Source organism: Cherax quadricarinatus, chromosome 58, assembly GCF_038502225.1.
Source record: "Cherax quadricarinatus isolate ZL_2023a chromosome 58, ASM3850222v1, whole genome shotgun sequence".
Lineage (NCBI taxonomy): Eukaryota > Metazoa > Arthropoda > Malacostraca > Decapoda > Parastacidae > Cherax > Cherax quadricarinatus.
The window spans coordinates 22471027-22489694 of record NC_091349.1 but is presented as its reverse complement, the minus strand read 5'-3'; the positions used below and the strand labels follow the sequence as shown (position 1 = coordinate 22489694).

At 40.8% G+C, this 18668-nt stretch overlaps 1 protein-coding gene across 12 annotated transcripts in view; it reads right to left on the bottom strand.

The window, feature by feature from the left end:
- The window catches only part of LOC138854425 (5' exonuclease Apollo-like), a 316784-nt gene that overhangs the window by 33690 nt on the left and 264426 nt on the right, over positions 1-18668 (bottom strand). For all 12 annotated transcript variants that reach the window (XM_070097646.1, XM_070097647.1, XM_070097643.1 and 9 more), the window contains one exon: positions 8456-8654. In XM_070097646.1, coding sequence (XP_069953747.1) covers positions 8456-8654 — 199 coding nt within the window. The remainder of the gene's footprint in view (positions 1-8455; positions 8655-18668) is intronic.

Sequence of the window (18668 nt, the reverse complement as noted above, 5' to 3'; positions counted from 1 at the left end):
GGAACTCTGTGTTCATCAAGAACTGCAAGAAGCCCCTATCACGAGCCTTTTCCATCCTATGGAGAGGGAGCATGGACACGGGGGTCGTCCCTCAGTTACTAAAAACAACAGACATAGCCCCACTCCACAAAGGGGGCAGTAAAGCAACAGCAAAGAACTACAGACCAATAGCACTAACATCCCATATCATAAAAATCTTTGAAAGGGTCCTAAGAAGCAAGATCACCACCCATCTAGAAACCCATCAGTTACACAACCCAGGGCAACATGGGTTTAGAACAGGTCGCTCCTGTCTGTCTCAACTACTGGATCACTACGACAAGGTCCTAAATGCACTAGAAGACAAAAAGAATGCAGATGTAATATATACAGACTTTGCAAAAGCCTTCGACAAGTGTGACCATGGCGTAATAGCGCACAAAATGCGCGCTAAAGGAATAACAGGAAAAGTCGGTCGATGGATCTATAATTTCCTCACTAACAGAACACAGAGAGTAGTCGTCAACAGAGTAAAGTCTGAGGCAGCTACGGTGAAAAGCTCTGTTCCACAAGGCACAGTACTAGCTCCCATCTTGTTCCTCATCCTCATATCCGACATAGACAAGGATGTCAGCCACAGCACCGTGTCTTCCTTTGCAGATGACACCCGAATCTGCATGACAGTGTCTTCCATTGCAGACACTGCAAGGCTCCAGGCGGACATCAACCAAATCTTTCAGTGGGCTGCAGAAAACAATATGAAGTTCAACGATGAGAAATTTCAATTACTCAGATATGGTAAACATGAGGAAATTAAATCTTCATCAGAGTACAAAACAAATTCTGGCCACAAAATAGAGCGAAACACCAACATCAAAGACCTGGGAGTGATTATGTCGGAGGATCTCACCTTCAAGGACCATAACATTGTATCAATCGCATCTGCTAGAAAAATGACAGGATGGATAATGAGAACCTTCAAAACTAGGGAGGCCAAGCCCATGATGACACTCTTCAGGTCACTTGTTCTATCTAGGCTGGAATATTGCTGCACTCTAACAGCACCTTTCAAGGCAGGTGAAATTGCCGACCTAGAAAATGTACAGAGAACTTTCACGGCGCGCATAACGGAGATAAAACACCTCAATTACTGGGAGCGCTTGAGGTTTCTAAACCTGTATTCCCTGGAATGCAGGAGGGAGAGATACATGATTATATACACCTGGAAAATCCTAGAGGGACTAGTACCGAACTTGCACACGAAAATCACTCACTACGAAAGCAAAAGACTTGGTAGACGATGCACCATCCCCCCAATGAAAAGCAGGGGTGTCACTAGCACGTTAAGAGACCATACAATAAGTGTCAGGGGCCCGAGACTGTTCAACTGCCTCCCAGCACACATAAGGGGGATTACCAACAGACCCCTGGCAGTCTTCAAGCTGGCACTGGACAAGCACCTAAAGTCAGTTCCTGATCAGCCGGGCTGTGGCTCGTATGTTGGTTTGCGTGCAGCCAGCAGCAACAGCCTGGTTGATCAGGCGCTGATCCACCAGGAGGCCTGGTCACAGACCGGGCCGCGGGGGCGTTGACCCCCGAAACTCTCTCCAGGTAAACACTTAGGTCACACTACACATACATGTACACGTTTATTTATACACACTCATCTGAGTTTTCTTTGATTTTATCTTAATAGTTCTTGGTCTTATTACTTTTCCTTATATATCCATGGGGAAGTGGAATAAGAATCTTTCCTCCGTAAGCCATGCGTGTTGTAAAAGTCAACTAAAATGCCGGGAACAATGGGCTAGTAACCCCTTTTCCTGTAAAGATTACTAAAAAGAATAAGAAGAAGAAAATTGTCAAAGTGGGAAGTCTGAATGTGCGTGGATGTTGTGCAAATGATAAGAAAGAGATGATTGTGGATGTTATGAATGAGAAGAAACTGGATGTCCTGGCTTTAAGTGAAACAAAGCTGAAGGGGGTGGGAGAGTTTCAATGGAGAGGAATAAATGGGATTAGGTCAGGGGTTTTAAATAGAGTTAGAGCTAAAGAAGGAGTAGCAATAATGTTGAAGGATAAGCTATGGCAGGAAAAGAGGGACTACAAATGTATAAAATCAAGGATTATGTGGAGTAAAATAAAGATTGGATGTGAAAAGTGGGTTATAGTAAGCGTGTATGCACCTGGAGAAGAGAGAAGTGTAGAGGAGAGAGAGAGATTCTGGGAAATGTTGAGTGAATGCATGGGGAGTTTTGAATCAAGTGTGAGAGTAATGATGGTTGGGGATTTCAATGCTAAAGTGGGTAAAAATGTTATGGAGGGAGTAGTAGGTAAATTTGGGGTGCCAGGGGTAAATGTAAATGGGAAGCCTTTAATTGAGCTATGTGTAGAAAGAGATTTGGTAATAAGTAATACATATTTTATGAAAAAGAGGATAAATAAATATACAAGGTATGATGTAGCACGTAATGAAAGTAGTTTGTTAGATTATGTATTGGTGGATAAAAGGTTGATGGGTAGGCTCCAGGATGTACATGTTTATAGAGGGGCAACTGATATATCGGATCATTATTTAGTTGTAGCTACAGTTAGAGTAAGAGGTAGATGGGAAAAGAGGAAGGTGGCAACAACAAGTAAGAGGGAGGTGAAAGTGTATAAACTAAGGGAGGAGGAAGTTCGGGCGAGATATAAGCGACTATTGGCAGAAAGGTGGGCTAGTGCAAAGATGAGTAGTGGGGGGGTTGAAGAGGGTTGGAATAGTTTTAAAAATGCAGTATTAGAATGTGGGGCAGAAGTTTGTGGTTATAGGAGGGTGGGGGCAGGAGGAAAGAGGAGTGATTGGTGGAATGATGAAGTAAAGGGTGTGATAAAAGAGAAAAAGGTAGCTTACGAGAGGTTTTTACAAAGCAGAAGTGTTATAAGAAGAGCAGAGTATATGGAGAGTAAAAGAAAGGTGAAGAGAGTGGTGAGAGAGTGCAAAAGGAGAGCAGATGAAAGAGTGGGAGAGGCACTGTCAAGAAATTTTAATGAAAATAAGAAAAAATTTTGGAGTGAGTTAAACAAGTTAAGAAAGCCTAGGGATAGTATGGATTTGTCAGTTAAAAACAGAGTAGGGGAGTTAGTAGATGGGGAGAGGGAGGTATTAGGTAGATGGCGAGAATATTTTGAGGAACTTTTAAATGTTGAGGAAGAAAGGGAGGCGGTAATTTCATGCACTGGCCAGGGAGGTATACCATCTTTTAGGAGTGAAGAAGAGCAGAATGTAAGTGTGGTGGAGGTACGTGAGGCATTACGTAGAATGAAAGGGGGTAAAGCAGCTGGAACTGATGGGATCATGACAGAAATGTTAAAAGCAGGGGGGGATATAGTGTTGGAGTGGTTGGTATTTTTGTTTAATAAATGTATGAAAGAGGGGAAGGTACCTAGGGATTGGCGGAGAGCATGTATAGTCCGTTTATATAAAGGGAAAGGGGACAAAAGAGATTGTAGAAATTATAGAGGAATAAGTTTACTGAGTATACCAGGAAAAGTATACGGTAGGGTTATAATTGAAAGAATTAGAGGTAAGACAGAATGTAGAATTGCGGACGAGCAAGGAGGCTTCAGAGTGGGTAGGGGATGTGTAGATCAAGTGTTTACATTGAAGCATATATGTGAACAGTATTTAGATAAAGGTAGGGAAGTTTTTATTGCATTTATGGATTTAGAAAAGGCATATGATAGAGTGGATAGAGGAGCAATGTGGCAGATGTTGCAAGTATATGGAATAGGTGGTAAGTTACTAAATGCTGTAAAGAGCTTTTATGAGGATAGTGAGGCTCAGGTTAGGGTGTGTAGAAGAGAGGGAGAATACTTCCCGGTAAAAGTAGGTCTTAGACAGGGATGTGTAATGTCACCATGGTTGTTTAATATATTTATGGATGGGGTTGTAAAAGAAGTAAATGCTAGGGTGTTCGGGAGAGGGGTGGGGTTAAATTATGGGGAATCAAATTCAAAATGGGAATTGACACAGTTACTTTTTGCTGATGATACTGTGCTTATGGGAGATTCTAAAGAAAAATTGCAAAGGTTAGTGGATGAATTTGAGAATGTGTGTAAAGGTAGAAAGTTGAAAGTGAACATAGAAAAGAGTAAGGTGATGAGGGTATCAAATGATTTAGATAAAGAAAAATTGGATATCAAATTGGGGAGGAGGAGTATGGAAGAAGTGAATGTTTTCAGATACTTGGGAGTTGACGTGTCGGCGGATGGATTTATGAAGGATGAGGTTAACCATAGAATTGATGAGGGAAAAAAGTTGAGTGGTGCGTTGAGGTATATGTGGAGTCAAAAAACGTTATCTATGGAGGCAAAGAAGGGAATGTATGAAAGTATAGTAGTACCAACACTCTTATATGGATGTGAAGCTTGGGTGGTAAATGCAGCAGCGAGGAGACGGTTGGAGGCAGTGGAGATGTCCTGTCTAAGGGCAATGTGTGGTGTAAATATTATGCAGAAAATTCGGAGTGTGGAAATTAGGAGAAGGTGTGGAGTTAATAAAAGCATTAGTCAGAGGGCAGAAGAGGGGTTGTTGAGGTGGTTTGGTCATTTAGAGAGAATGGATCAAAGTAGAATGACATGGAAAGCATATAAATCTATAGGCGAAGGAAAGAGGGGTAGGGGTCGTCCTCGAAAGGGTTGGAAAGAGGGGGTAAAGGAGGTTTTGTGGGCGAGGGGCTTGGACTTCCAGCAAGCGTGCATGAGCGTTTTACATAGGAGTGAATGGAGACGAATGATACTTGGGACCTGACGATCTGTTGGAGTGTGAGCAGGGTAATATTTAGTGAAGGGATTCAGGGAAACCAGTTATTTTCATATAGTCGGACTTGAGTCCTGGAAATGGGAAGTACAATGCCTGCACTTTAAAGGAGGGGTTTGGGATATTGGCAGTTTGGAGGGATATGTTGTGTATCTTTATACGTATATGCTTCTAAACTGTTGTATTATGAGCACCTCTGCAAAAGCAGTGATAATGTGTGAGTGTGGTGAAAGTGTTGAATGATGATGAAAGTATTTTCTTTTTGGGGATTTTCTTTCTTTTTTGGGTCACCCTGCCTCGGTGGGAGACGACCAACTTGTTGAAAAAAAAAAAAAAAAAAAAAAAAAAGTACTAAATAAGCTACCATGGCTCCAAAGAAAGCTCCTAGTGCCAAGCCTGTGGTAAAGAAGGTGAGAAATATGACTGAATTTAAGAAAAACCATCATTGAACAATATGAAAGTGGTACAAATGTGGCCGAACTGTCCAGGATGTATAAGAAACCCTACACAACCTTATGTTCCATAGTGGCCAAGAAAAATGAAATAAAGGATGCTGTTGTTGCAAAGGGAGTAACTATGCTGACAAAAATGAGATCACCAGTACTGGAAGAGGTTGAGAAGTTATTATTGGTGTGGATAAATGAGAAACAATTAGCAGGAGATACTCTTATGACTTCGTTTATTTGTGAAAAGGCTAGGCAGTTGCATGAAGATTTGGTAAAGAAATTGCCTGCAAATAGTGGTGAAGTGAGTGAATTTAAGGCCAGCAAAGGCTGGTTTGAGAGATTTAAGAACCGTACTGGAATACACAGTGTGGTAAGGCATGGTGAGGCTGCCAGTTTGGACCACAAGGCGGCTGAAAAATACGTGCATGAATTCCAGGAGTACATAGAGGCTGAAGGAATGAAACCTGAACAAGTGTTCAATTGGGATGAAACAGGCCTCTTTTGGAAGAAAATGCCAAAGAGGACCTTCATTGCACAAGAGGAAAAAGCAATGCCAGGACACAAGCCTATGAAAGACAGGCTGATGCTAATGTTCTGTGCTAATGCTAGTGGGGATTTCAAAGTGAAGCCATTACTAGTGTACCATTCTGAAAATCCCAGAGTGTTCAGGAAAAACAATGTTATGAAGAGTAAATTGTATGTGTTTTGGAAATCTAATAGTAAGGCATGGGTCACAAGGGAAATTTTCGTCGAGTGGTTCAATGAAGTGTTTGGCCCTAGTGTGAAGGAGTATCTCCTGGAAAAGAAATTGGATCTCAAGTGCCTGCTAGTAATGGACAATGCACCTGCTCATCCTCCAAACTTGGATGACCTAATTTTCGAGGAGTTTGGGTTCATCACAGTAAAGTTCTTGCCCCCGAATACCACTCCTCTCCTCCAACCCTTGGACCAGCAGGTTATTGCAAACTTTAAAAAACTCTACACAAAAGCAGTGTTTCACAGGTGCTTGACTGTGACCACAGACACTCACTTGACCCTAAGGGAATTTTGGAGAGAACACTTCAGCATCCTCCACTGCATAACCCTTATAGGTATGGCTTGGGAGGGAGTGACTACCAGGACTTTGAACTCTGCCTGGAGAAAATTGTGGCCAGATTGTGTCGACAAGAGGGATTTTGAAGAATTTGGGACTGACCCTAATGAGCCTATGTCTGTTGTAAAATCAATTGTGGCACTGGGGAGTTCCATGGGGTTAGATGTGAGTTTGGAGGATGTGGAAGAATTGGTGGAAGACCACAATGAAGAGCTCACCACTGAGGAGCTGCAAGAGCTTCAGCAGGAGGAGCAACACATTGTAGCTCAGAATCTTGCTGCAGAGGAGGAGGAAGAGAGATGGAAGAAGGTGCCTTCTTCAGAAATTAAAGAGATTTTTACTATGTGGGGTAAGATGGAAAGCTTTATGGAGAAACATCACCCTAACAAGGTTGTTGCAAGCCAGGTTGGCAACATGTACAGTGACAAAGTCTTGGGCCATTTTAGGGAAGTGTTAAAGAGACGCCAGAAACAGAGCTCTCTCCACAGTTATTTTGTGAGACAGGACTCCAGTGACTCTCAAGGTGGTCCTAGTGGCATTAAGAAACAGAGAAGAGAAGCAACCCCAGAAAAGCAAATGGTACCTGAGGTGTTGATGCAAGGGGATTCCCCTTCCAAACTATAAACAATCCACTCTCTCTCCTCCTCCAGTCTCCCATACACTAAGAAGAATCTCCAATAAAGGTAAGTGTTATGCTGTTAATGTTTCATTCATCATTTCCCATTGTATTGTTTATGTACTACATGCATATTTCATGTTAAAAATTTTTTTGTTTTAATACTTCTGGGTGTCAGGAACGGATTAATTGAATTTACATTATTTCTTATGGGGAAAATTGATTCGTAAATCGTAAATTTCGCTTATAGTAACGGCTCCAGGAACGGATTAATTACGAACAACGAGGGACCACTGTATTATGTCTGGCAGAAGGCTGGTGTTTGGTATGCTGGGCAGTCCTCTTTTAGTTGTAATTGGTCAGCTTTTTACATCATTAGCAGCTTTATTTTGGTCATTACTGGTTCCATGTGGGTCAGTGCAGGCCCGACCAATCAAGAGGAGGCACTGCCAACTATTACTCTGATGAACTGGAATGTACGAAATCAACTAATGTATGGGACGAAAACGGCGAATATATAATAGCGGTCTCAGTGATTTCGCCCACTTTGAGCCCTATTTTTGGCTAATTCTAATGCACTAGTTGACAAAAATCATAACTATTTCGCTAGAATTCCGTTGTTTCTATAGAATGAGTATGTGAAACCACCCATTTACCTATTTCAACTATCCAGTAAAGTGGTCAGAAATTAGCAATTTTGCCAGTTTCACACAAATTTCAAAAGATGCCAGTTTCCAAATAGGGTCCAGAATAAACAAGACAGACATTCCTGGCACTAAAATAACATTTCCTCTGTTCATTAGTTACGTCCCCGGGCCCCTCTTACATTTCTTTTGCTTTCTACTTTGAATTTTTATTCTCACAAAAAATAGAAGATTTACTATTATGCAGACTACTGCATTAGTGTAGAAATGGTATAAATAATATCAGCACACTTGTGAAAGAATATTAGACTCATTAGTTGATGTGTATTGGATGCGTGGCATGATTTGTTTACTTTTGAACTTTGGCAAAAATCGAACTTTTCTGCTACTTTGAGCTCAATTACAAGGTACTTTTCATTGTGAAACCAATCAAAATCATCTCATTTTTTTTAATATGTCTTCCATTCTATAAAATGAGACCAGGAAAACTAGAATACAACCATAAATACCATACAAAAATACAGTGCAAAGTTGCTGTTTTAAACCAAAAAGGTTTAAAACATTGTGGTACAGAGCATGCCTTTTTCTATACCGCAGCTATATTCCACAAGTGTTTGCAGCAATAAATATGTGTACTGGAATTTTACCCTTTTTCTGAGTTAACATACTTATATCTGCAAATTTTTTGTATGTACATACTTGACCCCATTCCTGGATATACCTACATGAACAAGTGCAGTACAAAAACTGCAGCAGCAGTAAGTGGAGTACACCTATAACAAGTACATTTGCAGCAACAAGTGCAGTACAACTACAGCATCAGGTGAAGTACACACATATCAAGTACACCCACAACAATAAATGCATAACACTCACCTGGTGCAAAGGAACAGCATGGATGCGTGCCTCCTCAGGGTTGGTAGTAAAAGCGTCAGAGTAACGTAATAGTCTCAGCAGTTCATACTTCCCCTGGCCAACTAGTATCCTCTCATGGAATCGTCTGGCTACTGATTCCAGCAAGTCCTCTCTTCCTAGGTCACGAACAGTAAGCTTGATCACGTGGTCTGGATATGAGCTGCAAGAACACTTCAGGTCAATGACGAAGATGAAGGTTTATATCTAAAGTTACACTGTACTGGTATGAGCTTGCAGAAATTACAGTAACACCTGATAGTTTTGCAAACAGCAAACAACACAATGCCTTCTGGGCAAATCTGAAACAAATATATAATGATAAAAGTAAAGCGATGACATGACCAGAATCTATTATTAAATTATTTGTATGCCTGCACCTCATCATTTATCATCAAAAAAGGCAGAATTTCACGAGTCTGTTGCTCAATTTATTTTTTTAATGCTGGTTTTCATGAAGCATGATTCGCATGAAAAAACATCAAGAACTTGTGTAAATGTGAAGCAATGATATCTCTGACCAGGCAAAACAAAATAGACAAAAACTAAAAACTCAGATATTTAATGGAGGCTATGAAACACCTTGTGAATGGTTAAAAAGACACAAACAGCAAGTAAAAACATTTACTACAGGTCCTCCATCACAAATCCGGCATCACTGGGACCTGTAGTGTGCCGGATTACTGAGTTTGCCGAATTACAGAGTGGTTAAGTTAGAATACACTTAATAAAATTAACCAACTTGACTTACACAGTTCATTGAACATCGGCAAAAATCAAACATTTCCGCTACTTTGAGCTCAATTTCAAGGTACTTTTTGTCATGAAAGCAATCAAAATCATGTCTATTTCTGTAATATATCTTCCATTATATCAAATGAGTCCAAAAAATGAGAATACAACCATAAAAACCATACGAAAATATACTGCAAAGAGGCGGCTAATGGCTGAGAAGTGAACTCCCTTATTTATCGTCTGTCATTTTTATTTTTGTTGTACGTTAAGAAGCAGCTTTCCATCATACATTGCCCAAGTTTCAATGAGATAGCCCAACAAACAACTGAGAAAAAAAAATATTTACCAAAAATCATATATGGCAAGCCCAAGCCAGGTACTGGAAATAAGTCACTTTGTCTGACTTTTCTGGGTTATCCTAGGTTCTCTATACATACGCTGCTATGTATGATAATCTATGTAACTGTATTTGTGTATATCTGAATAAACTTATTTACTTCTATTCTGTCAACTGAGTACAAGAAACTGCCCATTCACCCAATAAAGTGGTCAGAAATTGGTAATTTGGCCAATTTCACACAAATTTCAACAGATGCCAATTTCAAAATAGTGTCCAGAATAAACAATGTAGACATTCCTGGCACTAAAATAACATTTTCTCTGTTCATTAGTCACGGCTCCAGGCCCCTCTTATATTACTCTTGCTTACCATTTGGAATTTTTATTCACAAATAAAAATAAAAGATTTACTGTTATGCAGACTGCTGCATTATTGTAATAATTGTATAAATAATGTCAAGCCATTTTTGACTCCGTACTGGAATTTGGACTGGCAGGCGGACAGGTATTGGACGGTGACGTCATTTGTTTACTCTTGAGTTTCGCTAAATAGAACATTTTCGCTACTGTGAGCGCAATTTCAAGGTACTTTTCGTCATGAAAGCAATCAAAATTATATCTATTTCTGTAATATATCTTTCATTCTATCAAATGAGACCGAAAAAATGAGAATATATAACCGTAACAACCATACAAAAATTTACTGCTAAGCAGCCGCTAATGGCTGAGAAGTGAACTCCGCTATTTATGGTCTGATTTCTTTCATTTTTGGTGTACGTGAAGAAGTATATTTCCATCATACATTGCTCAAGTTTGAATAAGATAACCCAACAAACAACTGAGAAAATAATAATATAATAATAATAATAATAATAATAATATCTTTATTTACTACACGTACATGTACAAGGTATACAGGCCAAGCTGACATCAGTAAGTAAGTAAGTTTATTCAGGTACACTGGACCCCTGGTTCGCGATGCTATCGGTATCCGATAAATCCGGTAACCGATGCATTATATCGCAGAAAATTTGCCTCGCTTCCCGATACAAAATCCGGTATGCGATGTGGTTCATACGAGACGTGTCCATGTGTGGCCTGAACTGCCCTGTGTGTGCCAGTGTTTACAAGCTAGCCAGTGTGCGCGCATCTAAGGATACATTCGGTACACTCCATATTATCCATATTATCACTGTTTTTGGTGCCTGTTTTTGCAAAATAAGTCACCATGGGCCCCAAGAAAGCTCCCAGTGCCAACCTTTCGAGACCAAGGGTGCTAATGACTGTTGAAATGAAGAAAGAGATAATTGCAAAGTATGAAAGTGGAGTGCGTGTGTCGGAGCTGGTCAGGTTGTATAGCAAACCCCAATCAACCATCTCTACTATAGTGAGCAAGAAAACGGCAATCAAGGAAGCTGTTCTTGCAAAAGGTGCAACTGTGATTACGAAACAGCGACCACAAGTGTTAGAAAATGTTGAGAGACTGTTATTGGTGTGGATAAATGAAAAACAGATAGCAGGAGATAGCATCTCTCAAGCAATCATTTGTGAAAAGGCTAGGCAGTTGCATGACGATTTGGTAAAGAAATTGCCTGCAACTAGTGGTGATGTGAGTAAATTTAAGGCCAGCAAAGGTTAGTTTGAAAGATTTAAGAATCGTAGTGGCATACATAGTGTGATTAGGCATGGTGAGGCTGCCAGTTATGTTGTGCGACAGAAGTCCAGTGACTCTCAAGCTGGTCCTAGTGGCATTAAAAGAAGAAGGGAAGTAACCCCGGAAAAGGACTTGCTACCTCAAGTCCTAATGGAGGGGGATTCCCTTTCTAAATGCTAACACCATCCACACTCTCCCCTCCTCCCATCCCATCAATCATCACCAGATCTTCATTAAAGGTAAGTCAATTATTCTTTCATTATTTATTGTTATTTATTGTTATTGTTGTTACTGTGATTACTATTCTATTGCATTAAACTTAATATTTCTTGTGGTAAAAGTTTTTTTTTTCATACTTTTGGGTGTCTTGCACGGATTAATTTGATTTCCATTATTTCTTATGGGGAAAATTGATTCACTTTCAGATATTTTTGGTTTACGATAAGCTCTCAGGAACGGATTAGTATCGCGAACCAGGGGTTCACTGTATACACAAATACAGTTACATAGAATTATCATACATAGCAGCATATGTGTAGAGAACCTAGGATAACTCAAAAAAGTCAGACACAGTGACTTATTTCCATTGGGGTTCTTTTACCTTATTATTATAATATAAATGTTATATTTTCTTATTATTCTATAATGAAGATAACATCTTATTATCATACTAAAAAGACTATCTACTACACGAGGGTCATTAAGACTATCTACAACACGAGGGTCACTATCTACAATACGAGTGACATACTACTGTATAGAAAGGCACTTGTTATGCTGAGTATTTCAAGAAAATTAGGTCAGTGTCCCAGGATAACACCCACACCGGATGCAACATCCCAGCAATTCCAGGAACAGCTGTTAAAAATTGACCACTGTCTGGAAAACCTTCCAGCTCCTGCACCCAACATCTTGCTCCTGGGGGATTTCAACTTAAGGCACCTAAAATGGAGGAATATAGCAAATAATATTGTTGCAGTAATAACACCAGGAGGCACCTCTGATGAAAACTCACACTCACGCGAGCTTTTAAATCTCTGCACAAAATTCAATTTAAACCAGCAAATAATAGAGCCTACTAGACTGGAGAATACACTAGACCTCATCTTCACTAACAATGATGATCTGATAAGAAATATCACCATATCAAAAACAATATACTCAGATCACAACATAATTGAGGTTCAGTCATGTATGCGTGGAGCCCCAGACCGACATAATGAGATTAGTCACGAGGGAGCATTCACCAAATTCAACTTCAATAACAAAAACATAAAGTGGGACCAAGTAAACCAAGTCCTAACCGATATAAGCTGGGAAGATATACTAAGCAACACAGACCCCAACTTATGCCTAGAACAGATTAACTCGGTAGCACTCGATGTATGCACAAGGCTTATTCCTCTAAGAAAAAGGAGGAGTAGATGTAAAACAGAAAGAGACAGGCGCTCCCTTTACAGGCGACGGAAAAGAATAACAGAGCGGCTAAAAGAGGTCAATATATCTGAAATGCGTAGGGAGACACTGGTCAGAGAAATAGCAAGCATCGAACTTAAGCTAAAAGAATCCTTTAGGAGTCAGGAATCGCGGGAAGAACTAAAAGCCATAAATGAAATCGAAAGAAACCCAAAGTATTTCTTCTCCTATGCCAAATCAAAATCGAGAACAACGTCCAGTATTGGGCACCTACTTAAACAAGATGGGTCCTACACAGATGACAACAAGGAAATGAGTGAGCTACTCAAGTCCCAATATGACTCAGTTTTTAGCAAGCCGCTAACCAGACTGAGAGTCGAAGATCAAAATGAATTTTTTATGAGAGAGCCACAAAATTTGATTAACACAAGCCTATCCGATGTTATCCTGACGCCAAATGACTTCGAACAGGCGATAAATGACATGCCCATGCACTCTGCCCCAGGGCCAGACTCATGGAACTCTGTGTTCATCAAGAACTGCAAGAAGCCCCTATCACGAGCCTTTTCCATCCTATGGAGAGGGAGCATGGACACGGGGGTCGTCCCACAGTTACTAAAAACAACAGACATAGCCCCACTCCACAAAGGGGGCAGTAAAGCAACAGCAAAGAACTACAGACCAATAGCACTAACATCCCATATCATAAAAATCTTTGAAAGGGTCCTAAGAAGCAAGATCACCACGCATCTAGAAACCCATCAGTTACACAACCCAGGGCAACATGGGTTTAGAACAGGTCGCTCCTGTCTGTCTCAACTATTGGACCACTACGACAAGGTCCTAAATGCACTAGAAGACAAAAAGAATGCAGATGTAATATATACAGACTTTGCAAAAGCCTTCGACAAGTGTGACCATGGCGTAATAGCGCACAAAATGCGTGCTAAAGGAATAACAGGAAAAGTCGGTCGATGGATCTATAATTTCCTCACTAACAGAACACAGAGAGTAGTCGTCAACAGAGTAAAGTCCGAGGCAGCTACGGTGAAAAGCTCTGTTCCACAAGGCACAGTACTCGCTCCCATCTTGTTCCTCATCCTTATATCCGACATAGACAAGGATGTCAGCCACAGCACCGTGTCTTCCTTTGCAGATGACACCCGAATCTGCATGACAGTGTCTTCCATTGCAGACACTGCAAAGCTCCAGGCAGACATCAACCAAATCTTTCAGTGGGCTGCAGAAAACAATATGAAGTTCAACGATGAGAAATTTCAATTACTCAGATATGGTAAACATGAGGAAATTAAATCTTCATCAGAGTACAAAACAAATTCTGGCCACAAAATAGAGCGAAACACCAACGTCAAAGACCTGGGAGTGATCATGTCGGAGGATCTCACCTTCAAGGACCATAACATTGTATCAATCGCATCTGCTAGAAAAATGACAGGATGGATAATGAGAACCTTCAAAACTAGGGAGGCCAAGCCCATGATGACACTCTTCAGGTCACTTGTTCTATCTAGGCTGGAATATTGCTGCACACTAACAGCACCTTTCAAGGCAGGTGAAATTGCCGACCTAGAAAATGTACAGAGAACTTTCACGGCGCGCATAACGGAGATAAAACACCTCAATTATTGGGAGCGCTTGAGGTTCCTAAACCTGTATTCCCTGGAACGCAGGAGGGAGAGATACATGATTATATACACCTGGAAAATCCTAGAGGGACTAGTACCGAACTTGCACACGAAAATCACCCACTACGAAAGCAAAAGACTTGGCAGACGATGCACCATCCCCCCAATGAAAAGCAGGGGTGTCACTAGCACGTTAAGAGACCATACAATAAGTGTCAGGGGCCCGAGACTGTTCAACTGCCTCCCAGCACACATAAGGGGGATTACCAACAGACCCCTGGCAGTCTTCAAGCTGGCACTGGACAAGCACCTAAAGTCAGTTCCGGATCAGCCGGGCTGTGGCTCGTATGTTGGTTTGCGTGCAGCCAGCAGCAACAGCCTGGTTGATCAGGCTCTGATCCACCAGGAGGCCTGGTCTCAGACCGGGCCGCGGGGGCGTTGACCCCCGGAACTCTCTCCAGGTAAACTCCAGGTAAACACTAGTCGACTAACACCCAGGTACCCATTTACTGATGGGTAAACAAAGACAACAGGTGTAAAGAAACATGCCTAATGTTTCTACCCTGGCTGAGAATCAAATATTTACCAAAAATCATATATGGCTAATCCAAGCCAGGTACTAAAAATAAGCCACGTTGACTTTTTTGGGGTTATCCTAGGTTCTCTACACATATGCTGCTATGTGTGATAATCTATAGAGAGAAAATAACTTTTTTGCTTCATGTTTATGGTGGAGTACGAGTGTATATCATAGTTAGCCCTATGCTATACTCCGTTTTCTCTAACATAAGCCACCAAGACAAGAATAGGAGAATGGTATTTGTTTACCATATCCTCTTCATACCTCCGTCGAACTGCTCGGTGTTATGCCAAATATTATTCCTTCTGGAGTATTTAACATGTTTTATGTTATTTATATTGTTTCTTATGTCATATTAGATCAATTGTGATAGGCAAATAAGCTGTAGTGTTGATATTAGCATAATAATAAAGCATATTCTCCTGCTTCATGAGACAGCTCATGACAACCGACAGTGGCTTCAAAGCCACCTTATCTTTAATGGATAATGTACTGTGTAGGTGCTTTACATAATGAGAAGCATTTCTTTTATTCATTGGAGCCATGGCTAGGGCTAAAAGTAAGCAGGTTAAAACAATAAATGGAGAAAAAGAAACTGGAATGACTTATGCAACAAGTAGCACCACCAAACAGTACCAGCAGGTTGGTGTGGTGACCCTGGAAATTTAAAATTATGCTAGCCAAAATTAGTGCCGAATAACTGAAGGAACCGAATAACTGATTGCCGGATTTGTGATGGCAGACCTGTACTATGATGTTTCAGCAACATGAGGCTGTATCAAGAACACAAAATATCAAAATAAACAACTTACACTGTATATAATGCTGATCAGTGGTGGAGACAGGTGCTGGGTGAGACTGAGGTCAGAGGAAGATGAAATGTTCTATCTGGTATAACTGAAGTAGCCTGACAAGTTATGGCAAGGTGGGGAGTCCAGGTCAAGTGTAGGCAGCCAAAGTCAGGTAATGGTGGATGTGGTCTGGATCATGAGATTAGGTCCTGGCAGAATGTGTTGTTTTATTGGTAAATTTAGCTAAAATGCACTTGCCTCTGTTTTGCATAATGATAATGTTGGAGACGTATACAGTAGGGACCCATTTACATGGCAGGTTAGGTTCCAGGCTACTGCCGGAAAGCAGACATCGCCAGAAAGAAGAACGTCATTTTTTCCACTAATAAATGCATATAAATGCCAGATAAGTTTACTCCAACATATATTAAGTTAGCAATAGAACTAGGCATTAAAAAACAATAAAAAGTAAAATACACACAAAGTACACTTATTTTTTTTTATTATTATTAACACACTGGCCGATTCCCACCAAGACAGGGTGGCCTGAAAAAGAAAAACTTTCACCATCATTCACTCCATCACTGTCTTGCCAGAAGGGTGCTTTACACTACAGTTTTTAAACTGCAACATTAACACCCCTCCTTCAGAGTGCAGGCACTGCACTTCCCATCTCCAGGACTCAAGTCCGGCCTGCCGGTTTCCCTGAATCCCTTCATAAATGTTACTTTGCTCACACTCCAACAGCACGTCAAGTATTAAAAACCATTTGTTTCCATTCACTCCTATCAAACACCCTCACGCATGCCCGCTGGAAGTCCAAGCCCCTCGCACAAAAAACCTCCTTTACCCCCTCCCTCCAACCTTTCCTAGGCCGACCCCTATCCCGCCTTCCTTCCACTAGAGACTGATACACTTTTGAAGTCATTCTGTTTCACTCCATTCTCTCTACATGTCTGAACCACCTCAACAACCCTTCCTCAGCCCTCTGGACAACAGTTTTGGCAATCCCGCACCTCCTCCAAACTTCCAAAATACGAATTCTCTGCATTATATTCACACCATACATTGCCCTCATACATGACATCTCCACTGCCTCCAGCCTTCTCCTCGCTGCAACATTCATCACCCATGCTTCACACCCATATAAGAGCGTTAGTAAAACTATACTCTCATACATTCCCCTCTTTGCCTCCAAGGACAAAGTTCTTTGTCTCCACAGACTCCTAAGTGCACCACTCACCCTTTTCCCCTCATCAATTCTCTGATTCTGCTCATCTTTCATAGACCCATCTGCTTTCACTTCCACTCCCAAATATCTGAATGCATTCACCTCCTCCATACTCTCTCCCTCCAATCTGATATCCAATCTTTCATCACCTAATCTTTTTGTTATCCTCATAACCTTACTCTTTCCTGTATTCACTTTTAATTTTCTTCTTTTACATACCCTATCAAATTCATCCACCAACCTCAGCAGCTTCTCTTCAGAATCTCCCAAGAGCACAGTGTCATCAGCAAAGAACAACTGTGACAACTCCCACTTTATGTGTGATTCTTTATCTTTTAACTGCACACCTCTTGCCAAGACCCCCTCATTTACTTCTCTTACAACCCCACCTATAAATATATTAAACAACCACGGTGACATCACACATCCTTGTCTAAGGCCTACTTTTACTGGGAAATAATTTCCCTCTTTCCTACATACTCTAACTTGAGCCTCACTATCCTCGTAAAAACTCTTCCTGCTTTCAGTAACCTACCTCCTACACCATACACCTGCAACATCTGCCACATTGCGTCCCTATCCACCCTGTCATACAAATTTTCCAAATCCATAAATGCCACAAAAACCTCTTTAGCCTTATCTAAATACTGTTCACTTATATGTTTCACTGTAAACACCTGATCCACACACTCCCTACCTTTCCTAAAGCCTCCTTGTTCATCTGCTATCCTATTCTCCATCTTACTCTTAATTCTTTCAACAATAACTCTACCATACACTTTACCAGGTATACTCAACAGACTTATCCCCCTATAATTTTTTGCACTTTCTTTAGTCCCCTTTGCCTTTATACAAAGAAACTATGCATGCTCTCTTCCAATCCCTAGGTACCTTACCATCTTCCATACTTTTATTAAATAATAGCACCAACCACTCCAAAACTATATCCCCACCTGCTTTTAACATTTCTATCTTTATCCCATCAGTCCCAGCTGCCTTACCCCCTTTCATTTTACCTACTGCCTCACGAACTTCCCCACACTCACAACTGGCTCTTCCTCACTCCTACAAGCTGTTATTCCTCCTTTCCCTATACACAGCTTCCATATCTTCTTAAACATTTAACAATTCCTCAAAATATTCCCTCCATCTTCCCAATACCTCTAACTCTCCATTTAATAACTCTCCACTCCTATTTTTAACTGACAAATCCATTTGTTCTCTAGGCTTCCTTAACTTGTTAATCTCACTCCAAAACTTTTTCTTATTTTCAACAAAATTTGTTGATAACATCTCACCCACTCTCTCATTTGCTCTCTTTTTACATTGCTTCACCACTCTCTTAACCTCTCTCTTTTTCTCCATATACTCTTCCCTCCTTGCATCACTTCTACTTTATAAAAACTTCTCATATGCTAACTTTTTCTCCCTTACTACTCTCTTTACATCATCATTCCACAAATCGCTCCTCTTCCCTCCTGCACCCACTTTCCTGTAACCACAAACTTCTGCTGAACACTCTAACACTACATTTTTAAACCTACCCCATACCTCTTCAACCCCATTGCCTATGCTCTCGTTAGCCCATCTATCCTCCAATAGCTGTTTATATCTTACCCTAACTGCCTCCTCTTTTAGTTTATAAACCTTCACCTCTCTCTTCCCTGATGCTTCTATTCTCCTTGTATCCCATCTACCTTTTATTCTCAGTGTAGCTACAACTAAGAAGTGATCTATCTGTGGCCCCTCTATAAACATGTACATCCTGAAGTCTACTCAACAGTC